This window comes from Lepisosteus oculatus, chromosome 11 (assembly GCF_040954835.1).
Source record: "Lepisosteus oculatus isolate fLepOcu1 chromosome 11, fLepOcu1.hap2, whole genome shotgun sequence".
In the NCBI taxonomy this organism is placed as follows: Eukaryota; Metazoa; Chordata; class Actinopteri; order Semionotiformes; family Lepisosteidae; genus Lepisosteus; species Lepisosteus oculatus.
In genome coordinates this window covers 28,927,972-28,948,489 of record NC_090706.1, presented here as the reverse complement: position 1 = coordinate 28,948,489, position 20,518 = coordinate 28,927,972, and the positions used below count along the sequence as shown (strand labels likewise).

Sequence of the window (20,518 nt, the reverse complement as noted above, 5' to 3'; positions counted from 1 at the left end):
TCCATAGAGTACTCCCATCCCAGAACTTGTTATAATCATTAACTTATAGTTTCCAGAAGTTTGCCCAACCTGCCTTCCCAGAGTGTCAGCAATGTTAGAAATGAGAGGACGGCCATGTGTGTCAGCTAGCCAGTTTGGTAGTTTTATAGTTGTAGTTCTTGAAGGAAACCAGGGTATCAACAACATGGCTGGGCATCTTGTTCCACACTCCCACCACCCTTTGTGTAAGGCTGTGCCTCCTGTCCTGCCTGAAGGATCTCATCCAGCTGTTTCTTGAAGAAAGCCAGGGTTCTTGGCCTCAGCAATGTGGCTGGACAGCTCATTCCACACTCTCCCAGCCCTTAATATACATAAAAATGCAGCAGAGCAACTTGTTCCAGAGAAGACTCCCCAGCACCACAGTACAGAAGTGTGATCATTTCCAGTCCTAATCCACCCAACCTCACTTGTACTAGTAACTTGTTAGTTTCACTGTTGTCCTGGTCTGACGGCATCAAACCCCTTCGTAATCTCCTCTGAGGGAGACAAGAGGACTCAGTTTGGAGCTCTGGCACTGGCCCTGCCTCTGACTCACTGCTGGCTGAAAGGCAAAGGCCAGACGCCACAACAGTGGCTATCAGCCAGGCTGACACAAGTGCTACAAGACTAGGATTGACTCAGCACTGCTGCGATCTGGAGGTGAACTGTTTCGAGTCGTGGGTGAACGCCCTGCACGCTACAGGTTGGGTTGAGGATTTGGATGATGCTGGGCAGGGGGAGAGCTCAAGGGGGGCTGTTGGCGTGGCTAAGGACTGTCGACAGAGCCCTGAGGCTCTCACAAACAGAAATGGTTGCTGGGTGGGTCAGGGTTCCAAACAGCGAAGTCCACAGGCTGAACAAGGCGCCTTGGAAACCTTTCTTATTCATCTTTGCTCCTCAACATAAGAGCCATGTGTGCTTTTTTATAAATGGAAACAAAACTCTCCCCTCAAAAATGAGAAGGTTGCAGCATGTAGTATATCATCCTGCAACTCACAGCCCCACTGAAGCCCAGCAGGTGTGAGCCTGGCCAGTACCTGGATGGGAGACCGACTGGGAAAAAACTAAGGCTGCTGCTGGAAGAGGTGTTAGTGGGGCCAGCAGGGGGCGCTCACCCTTCGGTCTCTGTGGGTCCTAATGTCCCAGTATAGTGACATGGACACTATACCATAAAAAGGCACAGTCCTTCGCATGAGACGTAAAACCAAGGTCCTGACTCTCTGTGGTCATTAAAAATCCCAGGGAGTTTCTCAGAAAGAGTAGGAGTGTAACCCCAGCATCCTGGCCAAATTTCCTCCTGGCCTTTACCAGTCATGGCCTCCTAATAATCCCCATCTCTGAACTGGCTTCATCACTCTGTTCTCCTCCCCACTGATAGCTGGTGTGTGGTGAGTGTACTGGTGCACTCTGGCTGCCATCACATCATCCAGGTGGGGCTGCGCACTGGTGGTGGGGATCCCCATTACCTGTAAAGCGCTTTGAGTGGAGTGTCCAGAAGAACACTATATAAGTGTAACTTATTATTATGTAACAGCCAAAATGTTGTGTCTGTTTTCTTTTATTTTCAGCATGGAATAAACCTTCACCTGTTCCTATGTATATGTAGCATGTGGCACCATAATTAGCATTGCTGCCTCACAGCTCTGAGGCCCCGGGTTCATTTCCTGGGGTGCTGTCTGTGTGGAGTTTGCATGTTCTCTCTATGTTCATGTGGGTTTGGTCCAGTTTCCTCCCACAATCCAAAAAGCAGGTTAATTGGCTTCTGGAAAATTTGGCCCTGTTGTGAGTGTGTGCGCGTTTGGGTCTGTGTGGCTGTGGAGTTGAGTGGTGTCCTGTCCAAGGTGTACCCTGCCTTGCTTTCTGGGACAGACTTTGGTTCCCCTGCAAACCCGAAGTGGGCTGGTCAGAAAGTGGAAGGATAGTATATATATCTAAGTCACAGTTCTGGGTTGTGATTTTGCAAAGGCTTTTTAAAATGATGATTATGAAAAACAATTACAATTAAATTTCAGACCAGGAAAATCAACCAAGAAGACAAACCTTAAGAAGTCTGTAAGTCATTCTTACAAGAACTGAAAGTTGCACATCATTCTTGGGTGTCATGATACCTTGTGATTATAATATTTTCTAGTTTGCAATGATCTGTTACACTTTACATTTCCATCGACTGGCAAATTAACAAGAAAGGACTGCAGCTCCCGGCTTGAGGGGCTCTGCACCCCTGCAGTTTTGGGGGGCAGGGAAACTAAATGTACCATGTCCTCTCTGCACTGCCAAACCTCTCACCCGCCCTGTGCCCGCTGTCGGTGCTCCCCTACAGTACAGACAGCCAGCCGACCAGAGGCACCAGGCCTGCTGCAGGCAGATCGTCCTTGCAGAACTGAGCTGTGCCGGAGCCGCTGTGCTGGGCCCCCTGCGCGGAAACTCCCCTCGAAATAATTTTCTACGTATCGTCCGCTGCTCCGGTTCTGGGCCGAACCAGTCCTTCCGCACGTCACTGAAAGAAGCCGCGGGGGGAAAACGGGGAGGGGGGGGGCGGAGGCCCTAGGCCGTCCCCGGCGGCCTGCCCTCCACTTCGTTGAGGAAGTCCTGGTCGGGGTAGATGAGGAAGCCGGTGAAGAGGCTGTCGGTCCAGTAGGGGTCGAAGAAGAGCCCGTTCTGCTCCGAGTAGAAGATCTGCAGCCACACCTCGTCGCCGCGCTGCAGCCGCAGCACGGTGGAGCCCGAGGCCACGTCGTGGTTGCCCGTGTTGGCGTCGAAGGTCCTGATCCTGTACTGCCCGTTGTGCACCAGCCCGATGGCCAGGTGCTTGTTGGCCAGGGTGATGTCGTAGGTGAAGTAGTAGACGCCGGGGATGGCGCAGACGAACTTGCCGTCGCTGGCGTTGTAGTGGCCGCCCTCGTTCAGCAGCACCCGGTCGAACTGGATGGGCAGCCGCTCCTTGGGGTAGCTCTTGGACACGGCCACCGAGAAGGCCGAGCGGGCCAGGGTGGCGCCGCACAGGCAGCCCCCCGGCAGCCCGGCCCCGCCGCTGTCTCCCGCCTCGCCCTTGGCCCCGCCGGCCCCCGCCGGCCCCCGATCACCGCGGGGGCCCTTCTTGCCGCCGGGTCCCGCCTTCCCCACCACGCCCTGACGGCCCTTCAGGCCAGGCTTCCCAGAGTTCCCTGGCCGCCCCTGTGCCCCTGCAAGAAGAGACGCGCGTCACTGATCTCCCCGGGAGGGGCTCTGAGGATGGGGGGCGGGGCGTTCCTGAAGACCACAGCAGGCACCTCAGAGCTGAGCGAGCCCAGTTCCACAGGCGCTGTGATCTGGTTGGGATTTATAGGGATCCTCTCACGAGAAACCAATCAACACAATAGGAAATCAGGCATCCTTCCCCGGCCAGGCCTCTTGTCCTGGTCAGGGATGGTCCTTGACCTGGAATAAAGATGGCTTCAACCGTCAGGAGCCTCACGCACAAAGGAGGAGCTCAAGTCCAGACTGGAGGCTCAGGCTCGTCAGTATGGATCGACCGGGAGCGATCTGGGGTCGGACCAGAGAGCATTTAACTGCCCCCAGGACTGAAAGCCCCCCCCCAGCAATGCTGGTCCCCAGCTGTACAACTGGTTGGACTGGTGCAGCTGCAGTAAAGTACCTCACTTAACAGGTACAACAGAGTCGGACCCACAACCTGTGGGCCATGAGTCCAAAAAGCTTGCCCACGATGCTCATATATAATTAATGAAGCACATAAGTGAAAAAATTCAGAAACCTTAAAGGTAAATTGTAAAGTTTTTAACATGCTACTCCAGGCTATGTAACTCTTGGATTCCCGCTGCATTTTTAAGTGCGAGTTGTCTCAGACAGAAGCCTGGGTTAATTGCACTGATCAGCGCTGTGGCCCCTTGCTGATATGCAAACAAACATACCTCGTGTCTGAGCCTGGCACAGCCCCCAGAGTCTGAGACAGTGTACACCCACCCCCCCAGAGGAAGAAAACACGGCTGCTCGAGGCCAAAAGGCTCAGTCCGCGGTCTTTCTGCTTGAACTGTCATCACCTGATGACCACCCATCACCTACCTGCCACTTCTTCCTGCTAAGGGGTGCAGCAACCTGGGACGTATACCAGAGGCACAGGGCTCTGGGCAGGACAACCATCTCAGTGGGAGGCCAGTCCATTGCATGGCACTCACACGCACACGCACATGCATGTACACACACATGGGTAACTGAGAATTAACCCAGCCAGCATATCTGGCAAATGGGCAGATACCAGAGCTCCTGCTCCAAACCGGGAGAGAACATGCAGACTCCGCACGGATGGATCATCCTTGTCTCGAATTACAGATCCCATAGTCTGCTACTCCAGACACATGTACCATGGGTTTCCAGGACTTAGGCAGGTGCAAAATGAAGGAAACAGCCCAGGGGTGGGGGGGCAGATTTCGTCCCGGGAGACCCACAATTCCTCCCTCCTCACCTCTCTCCCCTTTCTCTCCCTTGTCCCCGTCTTTCCCGTCCTTGCCATCCTTGCCCGGGAAGCCCATCCTCCCGATGGTTCCCGTGACCCCTGGAGCTCCGGGCACGCCGGGGGGCCCCGGGGGCCCGGGCAGGCTGCAGGCCAGCTGGGAGGAGTCGATGGTGAGCACCTTGCTCTTCCTGCTGGCCGTGCTCACGATCTGATGGGCTGCTAAGGGCAGCAGGCAGGCCAGCACGACGGGGCACAGCATCATGGGAGCTGCGGCAGGAGACGGGCAAGTCACTGAAACACACAGAACGGTCTCGGCGCAAGCAACAGATCACAGCAAGCACACTGACCGCCCGGCGCTGCTCCTGTGCTGCCCCCTGCTGCTTATTCCTGAGAACTAGCTCAAGGAAGTTCTGTGCTCAGTTTGCTAAATGAACGAGATTGTTTTGTGTCCTGCTTTGCTGGACAAATGCGCACAGATCTCTCCCTCTCACACACCCAGGACGATTCACTCGCGCTGAAAGATGAAGAGATGGCCGAGCTCAGCCGCTTGCTCCCAGAGATCTCCAGGAGGGGGTTACGCTCTGAGAAGTGACGTGATGCTACAGGCATTTTAAAGACACATTGTTCAAATAACACAAGACGTCATTCCGAACAGACCGGGCGCTCTGTAAATTGAAAATACAACGTGTCTCTCGGCAGAGCAGGAAATAATATAAATAAATGCATGAAACGCTTTATAGGCGATTCTCTAAGCAAAGAGTTGTGGGACCGTGTTGTTGAAGTTGGCATCGTGGCTTCTTTCAAGAAACACACCGTTTAGACACCCTGATGAACTATTTAGCCATAAGTACAGTATGTGGGTTACAACTACAACACCCGAATGAGTTATGTGTGCTAAATGCCGAAAACATACCGCTTCCTAGCAAATATTTGCTAGGAAATATATTCTACGCACGTTCCGTAGAATACAATGTTCAATTCGAGCGGATCTGTCGAACACACTCGAGTCCGTGAAGACAGGGATGCTCCATGCGATATTACCCTGTGGAGTTTCAAAAGAAAGCTCTTCACGTCCCGCGCGGAGCCCAAGTGTGAGCTTGGTTGCACTGAGGCGCAACGTTAAGTGTGCAAAAAATAAAACCCTTTTAGTACGAAACAGAACATGAGCAGAAAAGACCTTGCATGAAAGTTCCTCTTGTAAAAGTCAAAACTAAACTGCGTCCTGAAGCTGGAGACCAATAGGCTACATACCTCACCAGTCCTGTCCACAGATTATACAACAGCGCGGGACTGCGGCGGAGCGGTCAACCTTTCACCTGGTTAAGTTGTTCGTTGTTGCAGCTCTGAATTAAAAAAATAAATAAGATGAGGATCCTTGGGGGCTAGAGGCAAGCCCTGAAACCGTTTTGGAGAAAGCAAAGCCCGGGCCCCCCTTTTACGCATAGACAGGGAGGGGAGAGAGGCGCTCTCGTTCCTACGGGTCCGGTTCTGCAAAGCACAAATGTTAAACGCCAACCTCCGAATAGCAACCCTAACCCCTCTCCTGGCTTTTTTTTTATATTATTATAATTACGTTGCCTTCTTGCCAGCAAATACTTTCAACATTATGCAACAGCTCAGTGCTGTTCCGAGCCTTTAGGGGATTGGAAATTATGATTGTAGAATAGAAACCGCATGTACTGGTAAAGGGAACAATATCCGAGTTAAGAATGCCTCAGTTTTATCATTAAAACGCCCGTCTGCGATTTAGCGTATTATTATTATCCCATCTATTTAAGTCAGTGTCTCTGCGCGTAGCTAGATCCAGCCAGATTGAATACAAGACGATGGAAATCGTGTCATCTACGATTTTTGTTTAAAACTATATTTATTTCAAATCGTCGGTGATGAGCTTGTTCTACACACATTTTGGACACGCTCAGTTTGATCGAAACGATCGTCCTTGACGATGGACGACAAGGACACCTCACGGGCAGCGTGTAAACGCGACCTCATGGACCCAAATCCGGAGTTCACACCCGGAAACTACCCGAGCTGTCGTTTCTGGTGGGTAAGAATAAATAACACGGGGGTAAAAAGAGAAGCAACTGCGAAGGGACATCGCCAAACCCAGAAAGCTGGAATTAATTGACTCAGCTGGAAAGAGAAATTCACCAGATGTCTGTCAAGAGGTTCGCAGGGCTTTCGGAAACCTAGCCAAGGAAAGATTTAGGGGAAAAAAAAAACATCTGGAGGAAAAACAAAACGTCTTCTATTCTGAGAACCGGTCTTAAACACGTCTTAGACAAAGACGAGAGAGTTCCACTTTAAGCTTCGTTTTCTATAGATGCAACTTCGCCCACACCGAAAAGGGGCTACTGTGTTACAGTGGACTGAGCACCATCCGTACTCCAGCTCAGGCGACCAGGCTGCTCTCTCGTCCTGGCAGACAGCGGTGACGTGGCGGGCTCCGGGCTCCGGGCTCGGGAGCGGCAGGCCGGCGCTGAGCGGCAGAACCGCGCGTCTCCGCCGGGTCCGCAGGTGCGCGCCGCCCTGTGTGTGTAACTCGCTTGCACAAGGGGGGAAAAAGGCCCCATGTCGCTTACTGACCATCGCTTTCTGCCCGGGGAAGCAACCCGCGTCAGAGAGCTGATCATCATAAATGCAGCCGTCCTTGTTCCGCCTCACTTCTGCGAAGTTCACACTTATTTTACTGTCGGGTGTCACGGCCGCTTCAAGAGACAGGCCGCGCTCTCCCGCTAGAAATGCACTCTTAGCTAAACGTTTTACAAAAAATAAAAGTTTAATAACCACACAAGCAAAAACAACACATCGTAAACAACATGCTTTAATTCCATTTGGTAAGATGACCTGTGAGATAACAGTTTTTTTGGGGGGAAATAAAAGCATCCAAGTGTCCAGTCGAAGCACGGTATCTCCTGGCACACACGCGATTTACAAATGGCAGGCGGGTACAGAGAGAAAAATCGGAGAAGACCAGATCCGGCTCGCTCCTTCTCCGGGGACACTGGAGGAAATGGGAGCGAGTATCCCCGAGCCAGCGAGAAACCGGAGCAGCCTGGCCGACAGCGTGCTGTGAGGTCACGTCTGCCTCCGCGAAAGTCAGAAGAATCGGTCGCTTGGTGACCACCTGGGAGAAGGGCACCCTCCGGCCCAGCTTCCAAGACGGGGGCTGGGACCCGCGGGCGTCCTCTCCTCGCCCCCCCCGCCTCACTGTCCGAGGAAGGAGGCCATGGGGTCGTCGGGCCTGTACCTCTTCATGCGGAAGGCCTCCATCTCCTCCTCCGTGGGCTCGCGCACCTCCTTCAGGCTGTTGTAGGGCCTCTTGCGCTCGTCCAGCTGCAGCAGCTCGTCCACCTGCTTCAGCCGGGCCTCTTCCGCGCTGAGAGCCTGCAATGAGCCCAGCGCAGGGTGAGGCCGGGGGACCCCCATGGGTATATCTTACCTATTCGCGGGAGAGGCTTGTTCTGCCAGCAGCCATATCACCCTGCAGCTCACAGCTGGCAGCCCCAATGAAGCCCAGCAGGTGTGAGCCTGGTCAGTACCTGGATGGGAGACTCCTGGGGAAGCTAAGGTTGCTGCTGGAAGAAGTGTTAGTGGGGCCAGCAGGGGGCGCTCACCCTGCGGGCTGAGTGGGTACTAATGCCCCAGTATAGTGAGGGGGACACTATTCTGTAAAAAGGCCCCAGATGAGATGTAAAACTGAGATCCTGACTCTCTGTGGTCATTACAAATCCCAGGGTGTTTCTTGAAAGAAATAGGGGTGTTACCCCAGTGTCCTGACCAAATTTCCCCCGACCTTTACCAATCATGGCCTCCTAATAATCCCCCTCTATGAATTGGCTTCATCACTCTGTTCTCCTCCCCACTGAGAGCTGGTGTGTGGTGAGCGTTCTGGCGCACTATGGCCGTCACATCATCCAGGTGGGGCTGCACATTAGTGGTGGTGGAGGGTAGTCCCCATTACCTGTAAAGCGCTTTGAGTGGAGTGTCCAGAAAAGCACTATACAAGTGTAAGGAATGATCTATTAATTCTGCCTTGCTTTCAGTCGATTAATCCCCTAAAAGAATACTACAGACGCAGTGGCAAAGCATTCTCGAACGGGCTGCAACAGGCCATTCAGGCCCTCTGGCTGGTACTCACCCAGCTAGAACACAGCAAACAATCAGAACTTGTCGAAAAAGTAATTCAAGTTATTTGGATTTTCTATATGACCCCCCCCATCTCTGTTCCTGTGTGTGAGAGGGCATATAGAAAGTTTGTTTGTCTGTTATTTGTTTTCTTTCGCATTACATGTGCAAAGGGGAATATTGTCAAAAGTTATACGTGTCAATCTAACCCAAGTAGATAAAGTGATGAGCCTTAATGTGGATGTCACTCCGGTCATGACGTCTGCTAGCAGGATGGCGGAATTCTTCAAGCCAGCGGTGCAGAGTGAGCAAGCACACCACTGGGCAGAGAAACACCCATAAGAGAATGCCTGAGCGTTTGAGAACAGCAGAGACTCGAGCCAAAAACACAGACTGATCACCTAAATGGGCACAAGTCTCAGAATAGGTTGGACAAAAGTCCATTTTAGCCCACGTGGAGGCAGTGTCTGTAACTTCAAAGTGATTGGATTACACCCAGAAAACTGAATGACAGCAACAACACGATTAACCAGGGGAACCCAGTGCAGGTCCTGCAGACCTATACACCTGCCGGATTGGATTCTAACCCAGCCCTCAGTTAAGAACTCTAAATTCAATTAATAGTAAGACTCATTTGAGCTGTCTGACCATTTCCAAACAATAGCCTCCTGTCAGTTTAATTAAGGATTCAAACGGGTAAAGAAGCTGGGCTGCAATGAAAACCAGCAGGTATGTGGCCTCCAGGACCAGCACTGGGAATAAACAATCGTGCCGATGTGTACGATGGCACGTTGTGACCCAGGTGAGCAGAAGCAGTAAGCAGCATGTGGGCATGCATATAAGGGTGCACACACAGACGACGCTACACCTCTCGAGAGAGATGAGGGCCCGGGGCTGATGTTCATCACGGAGCCCAACAACATTTGTGCTCGTCTCCCAGAAGACACACAGGACAGCCCCCACCCCAACACCAACACTCCCCCCTCCAACACTCGTACCCTTTTCAGCTTCTCCTTCTTCGTCGCCTCATCGTCCTCGTCACTGCTGTCCGAGTCCTTCTTCTTGTGCTTCTTCTTCTTTTTCTTCTTCTTCATCATCTTCTCTTGGTGCATCTGTGGGACAGCCAGAATGACAGCGACTTCAGCTCATGACTGAAACTGGATTAAGCCCCCGAGCTAACACAGCAGAAACAAGGTTCGTTCCAGCTCTGATCTGGGAAGGCTGCTTTGCCGAGACTGACCTCCAATAATGACTTGGGCTCCTCCTGCTGCTGACTCATCTCCTCCTCAAACGGCACGCAGGCAGGGTTGGTCTGGAAAAAGACAGGTGCACACAGGTCAGCGAAAACTGTGCTGTCAAACAGTCAAAGGGTACTCACATGTTCTTCCTTGTTCTCATCACTTTATTCAATAAGGGGTCACAGGGGAGCTGGAGCCTATTCCCAGTATGCAATGGGTTAAAGGCAGGATACACCCTGGACAGGACTCCAGTCCATCACAGGGCCACACGGACACACACATCAGGGCCAGTTTTCCCAAATGCCAATAACTTATAAAAAAGATATCACTGCTCTCCAAATCGATCCAGAGAAGATACATTCTGAAGCTTAAAGGAATGCTATGCACTGACAGGCATGGCTGAACCTTTTTAGTCATAGATTGTAGAATATAAAAATCTGCAAGGATACTGACCAAGCCAGCCCAGAGATATCTCCTGCATGAACAGTGAAACAGAAACCAAAAGATACAAGAGGAAAACTAACATTTGACTGACATTTTCTCAAGTGCAGACAGAACTCATCCGCTGCAGCAACAACAGTATTATTCAGACCAACTGTTGTTGCAGGTTACATGATGTACACATACGAAATACAGAGGTGTTTTGTAATAAAGGAATGGTGCTGCTGCACTGTACTCACATTACTCTGTACGCCAGCTTCCCCGGTGCAATAGGACTGCTTGATGAAGGAGTAGCAGCACTTGTAGCCCCACCTGCCCTCTTTCCAGTAGGACCCCCAGATACACTGAAAGACAACAGCAGCCTGAAAAGTTCACCCACGCCATGTCTTTAATGTGACGCACGGCCCATAGGTCTTTCAGCTTGAGGGAGGCTCTTCCAGGTCCAGCCACTTCCAGTTTAGACGGAGAAACCAATCTGAATCACTGGGGAAACTGCTCCGAGCGGATCACAGAAACCACCTGGGCCTCAGCTGCAACTCCTTAAGTCAGCTCCAGCCCCAATCGTTTAACATGCTAGAGAACAGCCTGGCACTGCAGTGAAAGAGATCCCAGATGCCAACGTGAAGTGAACAGAACACTTCCTCAGCTTGAGGCTCTTGGAAATAATTGTCATTCACCCTGGTGGCGTCTTGATCTGGAACAGACGAGGGAATGACTGTGCTTCACATGAGGAAGACGACTACAAACACCAGTGACTGCGAACAGCGGGGATAGGCGTGACTCACAGTGTGGTTGTTGATGAGCACGTCCTCCTCGTACTTGGAGCGCGCCACAGCCTTCTCCTGGCCCTTGATCACGGCGCCGTGCCGGGAGTACTCCATGTAGTCCTCCGTCTGTGCCAGCAGCAGCTCCTGGGGCGGCGCGTCTAGGTGCTCCTCTCCGCCGTACTGCGCAGAGGAACAAACTCTCGTCGCTGCTTGTGTTCTCATGCACGGCCGGGCGGACCTGACGCCGCGCACAGGGGGCGCTTTCCAGCCATGAGGCACAAATACTAGGACAGGTTTGTGTCTGCTCTCCTAAGTACTGGGGCTTTTGTCTGCATGCATCTTCATTTTTCTCTTGGTTAACGGGACAGGACTCAGTAGCACATGAGAATTTGCATAACTGAGCCTCAGGACTATAGAAGACCCAGCGACCATGGGTGGAGAAATGCTGCTTGGCTGAAACAGCTGTTTTTTAACCCCCAAATTATCAGTGACTTACCCATGCTCACCCTGATACTAACTTCTCCATCAGCGCTTAGTTGTGATTTACACTAGAAAGTTCTTTTTACTACAACATGAGTTTGGGTTTGTGATGTTAAGCCCCTACAAAACACAACTTTTAAGTTGAGTTCCTTTTCTGCAGGGTTGTTCAGGGTGAGAAAAACTGTGTGATGGCAGCCAAGGCAGTTCCTGTGCGCCAGTCCCGGATGGACTCCGCGGTTCGGCACGCGGATGTGAAAGAGTGGCTGTTCCAAAGCACCGTACCTTCTCCAGGATGCTCTCTTTCTGCTGGTTTTTGAAATCCTCCTTCTTCACCTTGAAGGACTGGTGCAGCAGCTCCAGCTTCGTGGGGTCGGCCTGCAGGTGAACCTCGGAGCCCTTCTCGTAGGCCTCCCAGGCAAACACTGCCGCGGGGAGAGAGAGGACAGCAGCACGTCAGCCCCATGCACAAGCTGTGCCCAGATCTTCCACCCTGCAACTCCTCAACACCCAGGGCACTGCTGCACCAGGTGGAAACAACACTCCCACTGCAGGGCGGTTCAATACACTCCAGATCTTACCGGCTGCAAACACTAACACAGAACTCAGCACCAGGTTCTGGATAGGCCCATTACTTTACTTAGAGTGAAAAACAACCGATGAAAGAGTAGCTCAAACAATATTATGATATGCATAAAGACGTTTTTTTATTCAGTGCAATAGTCTGCACCTCATATGATCAAATTTTATTTGCGGCAAAGATCTTATTCCATTTCTGGCACTATAAACACCACAGTACAAATTAGGCTCCAATGTCTTGATCAGCAGTTTTTGGGTAGGAATCTAATTTATTATCTGCCGAAAGGAACACTGCATCAGCACAGCAGGGCTGAGGAAATACTCACACTGCGTCTGGGCCATGGTTATGGTGTCCCCTGTATAGCGCACAAAGTTATCGCCAGCATAGCCCACTCTGCAAAAATCAAGAACGGACACCTTGAAGGTTTTGCAGGACATAGAAACACGCCAGAGAAAAGATCTGTGGCTTACTGCACGGGTAAACCGTGTCTAATTCACTGGTTAATGAGCAGAGTGTAACAAAAACCTGGAATAAAATGTGCCCTGAAAGGATGCAGTCTCACACGGAGAGACGAAGCACTGCACTCACTCTTCTGGGTTCATCCCAGTGTTTGCATAAGGGTTCTCCCTCATGGCTCGGGTCTTGGGGTCATAGTATGCAGAGTTGGGGTCCAGATTTCTCAAGTACTGGGAAAAGAAAGCAAAACCAATTAGCAATAGGGTAATTGCTAATTGTAACAATTGTAACAAAATTTAATTGACATCATCCATCCATCTTCTAACCACTTTATCCATTTCAGGATTGCGGGAGAGCCTGAGCCTATTGCATTGGGCCCAAGGCATGGTACACCCTGGATGGGACGCCCATCCATCACAGGGTCTCACCAGGGTCAGTTTTCCCACAAGCCAGTTAACCTACCAGTACGTCCTCGGACTGTGGGAGGAAACCGACTGGAACACAGGGATAACATACAAACTACAGGTCTGTAACTGAACCCGGGGCCCCAGTGCTATGAGGCAGCAATGCTAAGCACTGTCATAAACTGACATCATTTAAAAACATGGAAAGGTAAATTTGTGTAGCATTAACATCATCTTAAGATGCTGACACCCTTTGTAAAACTGTACCCTTAAGATTTCTGTATTGAATGTATTCATCTGCATTGAATTATTTTAACTCATTACACAAGCATGGCTAGCCAACTGTGACTCCTCCAGCTGCTATTCATTCAGTAAAAAAAAAATATATGACACACACAAATATTTACATGGACGAAGGATCAAACAGCATCTCGACCCATACAGTGACATTTCCCGTGTTAAACCCAGGGAAAAGTAGTCACCTTGGCGATGTCTTCTCGGATGCGCAGGTTCCTGACGGTGATCCGTCTCTTGGAGTCGAAGTTCTGGCCCGGCATGTCGATATCATCAGCGTACTTGTCCTCATCTTCATCTTCGCTATTGTGCTCCCTCTCCTGCAGAGAAGCCAAGGCCAAATTCCCCCTTTGTCCACACAACACCACAGTATTGCCCGCAGGCATGGCGAGACAGGCACCACAGTTTACAGCACCGCTTAACAGCTAAGACATGTTGAGACAACGTCAAACCCCAAGTTTAAACACTGAGAGGCAAACTGCATGTAATAAATTCAAATCACACCCTTAAATAATATATATATATATTTAATACTACTGCAACAAGATTTATTCTCCTTCCAATTAGTTTCTCCAAGGGTGGAACACAGCACAAGCTAACGTTAATATTCATTATAAAGCACGTATACTGCTAAGTGTCCACCTGTAGTTATTTAAAAGGCAGATCTCCATATTAAAACATCAGTTTCTGTGCAGTGCCTCCCCCCATTTGCAACATAAAGAGAAGCCAAGGCTTTTTCTGAAGAACAGTTTCTTTGGTTGATTGAATTAAACCATCTTACTGTCTGCGAATTGTGTTCATCCTCTCCCCACTGCTTTCTGGATGAGCTCTGCAGTAAGGAGAGCATGATTGATCAACATGCATGGGGAAAGCAAACTCGTTCAACAGGCTTGTCAGCAAACGCATTCAACCTTGGGAAAGTCCAGCACTAACTCTCCATGCATGCTCAGCTGTCACACTACAGAAAACAGACTGAGGCATGTTGGTGCATTGACAGCAGAGACAAACAATCCAGTCTAACAAAACTCACAGTCAGAAATCATTCAGGAAGAAAGGCTTCGCAATCAGCATGAACATGAAAACACAACACTCGCTAAAGCATGTTTTATATTGGCCAGTGAGACCTGTTACTTTCATGAATGGTTTTGGAATGTAGGCTTTTTTGTTATATATTTTTAAGAGAAAGTCAAATAATCCAGACAAGAAAACATCTGATTATTCCAAAGCGGGTTTTAAAATGCATGACTATTATGTGCGCCTTTGCAGGGACATCACACGCACACCATTCAATTAACAGTAAGGGCAACATGCAGGGCAGAAACAATGGCATTCATCTGTTGTACTCAATTTAACTCTAACGCCTTAAGCAGGTTTCCCAGCTTTTTTCAGGAGCTTCTTAAAATGAAAGTGAACAAACATACCGCTTGATCCACAAGTTTCCCCGAAGCCAGCTCTTCCTGTAGCTTCTGTGCTTTCAGAGTGCGTTTAGCCTATGCGAATAATGGAATAAAAAAATCCAAGTCAGCTGAAAGCAACCAACAGGAGAACCACTTTTAGACACTAAACATCTGCACAGCCAGGCAATTCACAGGAGGGTAGCAACAAAGACATTGCAGCTATTATTTTATTGACATGCTCCTCAATTTGGCTGCCAACTGTTCCCTCGTTAATTAACCCCGCTGATAAGACATCAGCTTGAAACTTGCAACTTGGAAATCACTAAAATGCTCAAAACTGCTATGCAGTAGGCATCGCTTTCTTGAGTCCCCGGGGCTACAAGTGTGAAACCGTCTATCTGTTAACGTACACAGAACAGACACACAAGTCTGGCGATTTGCAAGTCTTTGTTCTGGAAAACCCTTATGAAGCTTATTACAACTGGAATTAAAAAGGAAAATAAAACATAATTAGGCAACAAAAATCAGAAACTGACTGTGAAATTATCCTTAGCACAAAATGCCTAATTGGTATACTCATGTTTTCAAAAAAGCACCGGATAACCGGGAGCATAATTAAAATATGTATATATTTAAAAATGCTCACAGCATCAGACTGAGGCGTAGAGGGGTGTACATATTTTTACAGATGCACGTGGTGTCAGGCAGAGGTGTAGAGGCGTTGTACATATTTTTAAAGATACACACTGTGACAGAGAAGTAAAGAGGTATAGAGAGTTAGATCCATGTTCACACGGTGACAGACAGAGGTATAGAGAGTTAGATCCATGTGTACCATGTGTCAGAGGTATAGCGGTATAAAGAGTTAGATCCATGTTTACATGGTGTCAGACAGAGGTACAGCAGTATAGAGAGTTAGATCCATGTTTACATGGTGTCAGACAGAGGTACAGCCGTATAAAGAGTTAGATCCATGTTTACACAGTGTCAGAAGTGTACTCACCAGATCCACCTTGGAGTACTCCTCCACGATGCGCATGTGCTCCTCAGGGTCGTACCCGTTCCAGCGGTCCCGCTTCCCGTCGTAGTCCAGGGACAGCTGCACCTGGCTGTGCTCATCCTGCGCGATGTCGGTGCCCGTGAACTTGGCTCCCACCTTCCTGGGCCGCTGGGGAGACGGGGCGCAAAGACAACCCGTTTGATCGTTTGGACAGCGGCGCGGCCATTTTCTTCTGCCTCGCTCTGACTAGCCACCCGGCGACGGAGGCCAGCTCGGGAAGGCTCAGGAAGGAGAAACAGAAGGCGAAAGAAAACGAAACAGCCAACTATCTTTCCCCCCGACCAGGACCATGGAATATTGGTTCCCACTTACCTCCAAGCAATCCTTCTTCTTGTGCGTCATCGCCCCACAGTTCTCGCATGCCCCTTTCCGATACTTCGTGGTAACAGGTTTCTACGCCAAAAGAAAAAACACTCACAAATGCTGTATACCATCCCTCACACAGCAAAAACATTTTTCAGTCTTATGATAATAAATGGCCTGACTGAAGATTACAAGACAAGTAGTGCTTGAGCAGTAAAATGTTCTAATAGACCATTTTGTTTCAGCTTAACAAGCCAAGCGTCCCAATTCTGTACTTTTCTTTGCCTAATGCCTAAGACATCAGTTATAAACACTACATTTATCATTCCCCAGAAATTCTCTCTTTTGCCACTCCCTTAAATGTGATAGTTCTGCCCCCCTTCATTTTTATAAGGCTTGGCACCTCAGTAGCTGTCTGAACTATTATCGCCCTACTCCCCACCTCGCAACCTTCGCTCTTCTAATTCTGCTCTCCTAACTGTCCCCCAAGCCCGTCTACACTCTAGGGGTGGCAGGGCCTTCTCCTGTTATGCCCCAAGGCTCTGGAACTGTCTCCCCAAGGATATCAGAGAGTCACCTTCTCTGAACTCCTTCAAATCCAGGCTCAAAACCCTCTTCTTCAGAAAAGCCTTTACTGAACTGGTTGCATTCTTCACCCCTCTGCTTTTCTTAGTACCACCATCCACGGTCTCCTCTATATATTGTAATTGTGTTTCATCTTGTGTATTCTTCTTATTTATTGTTGTTGTCATCCTGTAAAGCGCTTTGAGAAACCACCTTTAAAGGCGCTACATAAAATAACGTTTATTATTATTATTATTTTTTTAATGTGACTTTTCAGAAAACAGTGAATCACATTCTCGCCTGGGGCAAATACCTACGGGAAAGAAGGCTCGTGTGATTTGAGGGGATGGGCTACCTACAGAGCAGCACCCCAGCGCCGCGCTGAGCACTCACCTCCTGCACGCCCCGCTTGTACCAGTCCCCGATGGCCGTGTACTGCGGCTGCTTCTCCTCCTGTGGCCTCTGGTGCCTGAGGGTCGGCCTCTTGGAGGGGTCGATGTACCAAGGCACGGAGGAGATGTACTGAGGAATGTGCGGGTTGATGTCCCTAGAAAAAGAATGAAAGGTCAGCAATTTCATTTAGACCAACGTTGCAAACCTGTAATGGTGCGACGCGATGCTCAAGAGCCGTGTCTTGATCACATATATGCTAAGTATAAAAATTTCACAAAGATGGCAGAGGATACCAAAGCCATGGGCTGGAGATGTGAAGATCTTTGTTCTAAAAAAAAAACACCTGGAAAGTTACTAGAACTGGTATCAAGAAGGAAAAGGCAACATATCTAAGCAATGGAAGTCACGAACTTCCACTGACTATCCTCTGCACAAAACCCCTCATCGGTATTTTGTAGGTTAGTATCAGCAGGGGCATATGTAATGAATTCATATTTAAAGTTAAACAGGTTTACAGCCAGCCAATCTGGTCCTGGAGGGCTGGTGTGTTGTAGGTTGTCATTCTAATTTAGTGTTTAAGAGCTAAGCCAGGAACCATCTGGTTTAACTAGACTAATTTCACAGCATCTCCCAGCTCTTCTTGAGCTGCGGATATAAAGAGCCCTTAGCTTACACACAAAATCCTACAGCATGCATCTTGCGGCACCCCCTCAAAAAAAACTCTTGTTCTCCTGTCGCTTGGCTTTCCCCAAAGGATGCCCAGCAGCACATCAATGCTTTTGGATTTCGGCTCCAAATTTCCACCCTTTATTTGACAGTTTGTAAGGTTTTGGCCTGCGTGACGTACTTCCCCTCTTCGTCCACCTCGGCTGGGGCATTTCCCAGCTTCCTCTGCTCCTCTAGCTCCTTCTTCTTCCTCCAGTCCTCCCTGGTCATCTTCTTGGGCTCCTCCAGCCCCACCACCCCCTCAGTCCCTGCTGACATGGCTCTTCTGTTTCAGCGCCACCTGCAGGAGGAGGGTGGGAGAGACTGGATTATTCAATTCAATTCAACCTTTCAAGTCCCACTGGGGAAATTAGTTTTACCCCACACTCCAACATAACACAAGGACAGACAAAATTTTACCAACCAAGAAGTGGTGGTTGTTACGGCAAGACAGTTACGATATTAGATATTTCAGTGGGGTTGAAAGATTTCCTGTGTCTATGAGTATTACAACTGGGGACACAATCCATAATACACTTTGCTTTCTTTGCATTACAAAGCATTTCTTTGCACGCTTTGCTTGTAGAGGATATGTGAGGTGAGCTGATTTCCTCCAATTAATTTGCTATTTATTTGGACTAGGCTGGGAAAACTATTACAATCAATGGTACTCATTTCAACACTAGCAAGTGAGATAGTATGCCAAGACACTTTTAATAAAAGACTTGTAGAAATTGTTAGGATGGTCCTATCTATCTAGAAATTTCTTAGTTTTTCTTAGCAAACGTCTTTGTTGTACTTTTTATAAACGGTTTCACAGCATTTGTCCCAACTCAGGTTCTTGTCTATGACCACCCCCAGTACTTGTTAGTCAGTGACGATTCCTGCAGTCTGACCATTAATTACTGTAGGTTGGAGAGATGTTGCATTATTCTGAAAATCAATGACCAGCTCCTTTCGTTTTGACAACATTTAAGTGCAAACTCGTTACACCATTTAGTACAGTCATTTAGAACGGGTCCATAATGGTTTTCTGAGTCCCCTAATAACCCAACCAGGACTTTATCGATGAGATATGTATTTGTGCGTTTGCTTTTACAATCGTTAGTATACAAAATATACAGAAGTTCAAGTAGGTAGCAGTGTCAGCATACGTAGACTGCAAAGGAACGGGTACAGGTTTATTCCTGGTAAAAAGAGACAACGTTTCGGCTGTGGAGCTTTTACCAGCTGTAACAAAACACAGCCATGTAGAAATATAGCAAATGTCAGATAACCAGTTCCCCAATTTGACCTACTGAGTCCCGTGAACGAAGTCGCAGAGCGAGAGAGATGATAATTTCCTTTGCAGTATTCGAAGAGAAAGGGAGGGGACTTGGGAGATGAACAAGAGGCCGAGAAAGACAAATACAGAAACAGACTGTTCATAAACCAGCCTCCTCTCCGTCTTCTGGGCAGAAACTGGAGAAGCTCCGAGGTTTGAAACCAGCTACTTCCCCGGCTAACAGGGGGAAACACGTGTTCTGTAGCGATACTGGAATTTAACAGTTACAGGAAAGTTATCTTCGAATACTGCAAAACAAACGACGTACTTCCAAATGCCATAGATTTACATTAAATTCACAAGCGTTCATCCATAACAAACTGGCCTTCCGTCTACAGCTACACAACCGTTGTGCGTAAACGACCTGGGGAAGCGCATTCAAATGAAACACATGACGTTATGACGCGAAATCCGCGTAAAACATGACGTGTAAGATACATAATAAGTAGAAATATGTCTTACCGAACTCGACTGACAATATATTTTGAGGTCAGTTTATCGTCTCCTAGTGTCGTATTTACAGTCCACCGCACAACGCCGCCATATTCCCAGGATACCCTGCGCGCTGACGTCATTCAAAGGGGGGCGTCTGCGTGGTGGTGCTTTAAAGTTTGTTCAGCAGTAACACAAAAATATACATTTTTAAATTTTTTAATTAAATTCTATAAATACTCCTACACTTATCGTGAAAATCTGTATTTGACTTATTCTATTTTTAATGTCTTAGTGGCAAAATCTGCAAATGAAGCACCTATAGTGCTGGAGGATTTAAACTAAACCGTAGTGATAATGTTAGTAATACCCGCAACTTTATTGGTAACTTTAATACTGTTTCCGGCGGCTTCGCCACCATCGGTGTGCTATCAGAATGCCCACTGGCCTCCTTGCGTTGATTTTAACTTTAAGAGATGAAACCCGAGTGAGATCCGCCGGCTGTTTAAAACCGCTCATCCGACGGTTACCAAACTGTTGCGTCAGTAAGGGCTCCCGGTCCCCCGGTTTCGCTGTCTGGAAAGAGCCGTATACTCCCGTCTTAACTGCTCGTTTGACTCAATTAAAGTTATACCATAGTTCTTGAATGTTTACATCTTTCTAATCTGCTCTTTTCACCACTTCGTTGTTATTACAGGTTCATAATTACTGCCCAGTGATTTAGAATTTTAAAAATAAATGGAGTGATTTTTATACTGTCCGCAACCCAGCTGTTAATGGATCTGAGGACCATTCCGCTATTCAAGCGGGTCCTGATTTACACGGTGATTTAAGAAATTATTTCCTGCGCCAGTCGATAAAAGTGATAAAGCAGTGTGTCGCACCAGGAATTACACCGGTAGGAGAACAGTCGGCTGGGCGATGATGAACTGCACTGGAGCCAATAGCCCGGGCGTCTACCCCTCCGTCAGGTTTCACTAAGATGACAAGCGGAGGCGCTGGCTTGCACCGAGCAAGTTGTGTGAAAGCAATAAAAAAGCGGCGATATGAAAACAGCCTCAGTCGGTCGCGTTACACACCCGGT

At 48.7% G+C, this 20,518-nt stretch overlaps 2 protein-coding genes across 4 annotated transcripts; both read right to left on the bottom strand.

Annotated features, from left to right (window-relative positions):
* Window positions 1-1,717: 1,717 nt before the first annotated feature.
* On the bottom strand, window positions 1,718-6,006 carry c1qtnf2 (C1q and TNF related 2). Of its 2 annotated transcripts, none has more exons than XM_069196019.1 (3): window positions 5,720-6,006; window positions 4,478-4,759; window positions 1,718-3,200 (listed from the first exon to the last, which is right to left on the bottom strand). In XM_069196019.1, the coding sequence occupies exons 2-3, from the start codon at window positions 4,728-4,730 to the stop codon at window positions 2,563-2,565; spliced, it is 891 nt and encodes a 296-aa protein (XP_069052120.1). In that variant the 5' UTR covers window positions 4,731-4,759; window positions 5,720-6,006; the 3' UTR covers window positions 1,718-2,562. The 2 variants fall into 2 exon arrangements, with proteins under 2 accessions (XP_069052120.1, XP_069052119.1); XM_069196018.1 differs by having other exon boundaries at window positions 4,478-4,735.
* A 1,271-nt stretch (window positions 6,007-7,277) lies between these two features.
* Window positions 7,278-20,471, bottom strand: slu7 (SLU7 homolog, splicing factor). Of its 2 annotated transcripts, none has more exons than XM_006631731.3 (16): window positions 20,319-20,471; window positions 17,821-17,979; window positions 16,974-17,127; window positions 16,026-16,106; window positions 15,657-15,821; window positions 14,678-14,746; window positions 14,038-14,085; window positions 13,445-13,576; window positions 12,691-12,788; window positions 12,428-12,495; window positions 11,808-11,947; window positions 11,064-11,225; window positions 10,518-10,622; window positions 9,840-9,911; window positions 9,598-9,711; window positions 7,278-7,858 (listed from the first exon to the last, which is right to left on the bottom strand). In XM_006631731.3, exons 2-16 carry the CDS (start codon window positions 17,955-17,957, stop codon window positions 7,679-7,681), a joined length of 1,725 nt encoding a protein of 574 aa, XP_006631794.1. In that variant the 5' UTR covers window positions 17,958-17,979; window positions 20,319-20,471; the 3' UTR covers window positions 7,278-7,678. The 2 variants fall into 2 exon arrangements, with proteins under 2 accessions (XP_006631794.1, XP_069052113.1); XM_069196012.1 differs by lacking the exon at window positions 20,319-20,471 and adding an exon at window positions 19,465-19,589.
* Between the last annotated feature and the right edge of the window lie 47 nt (window positions 20,472-20,518).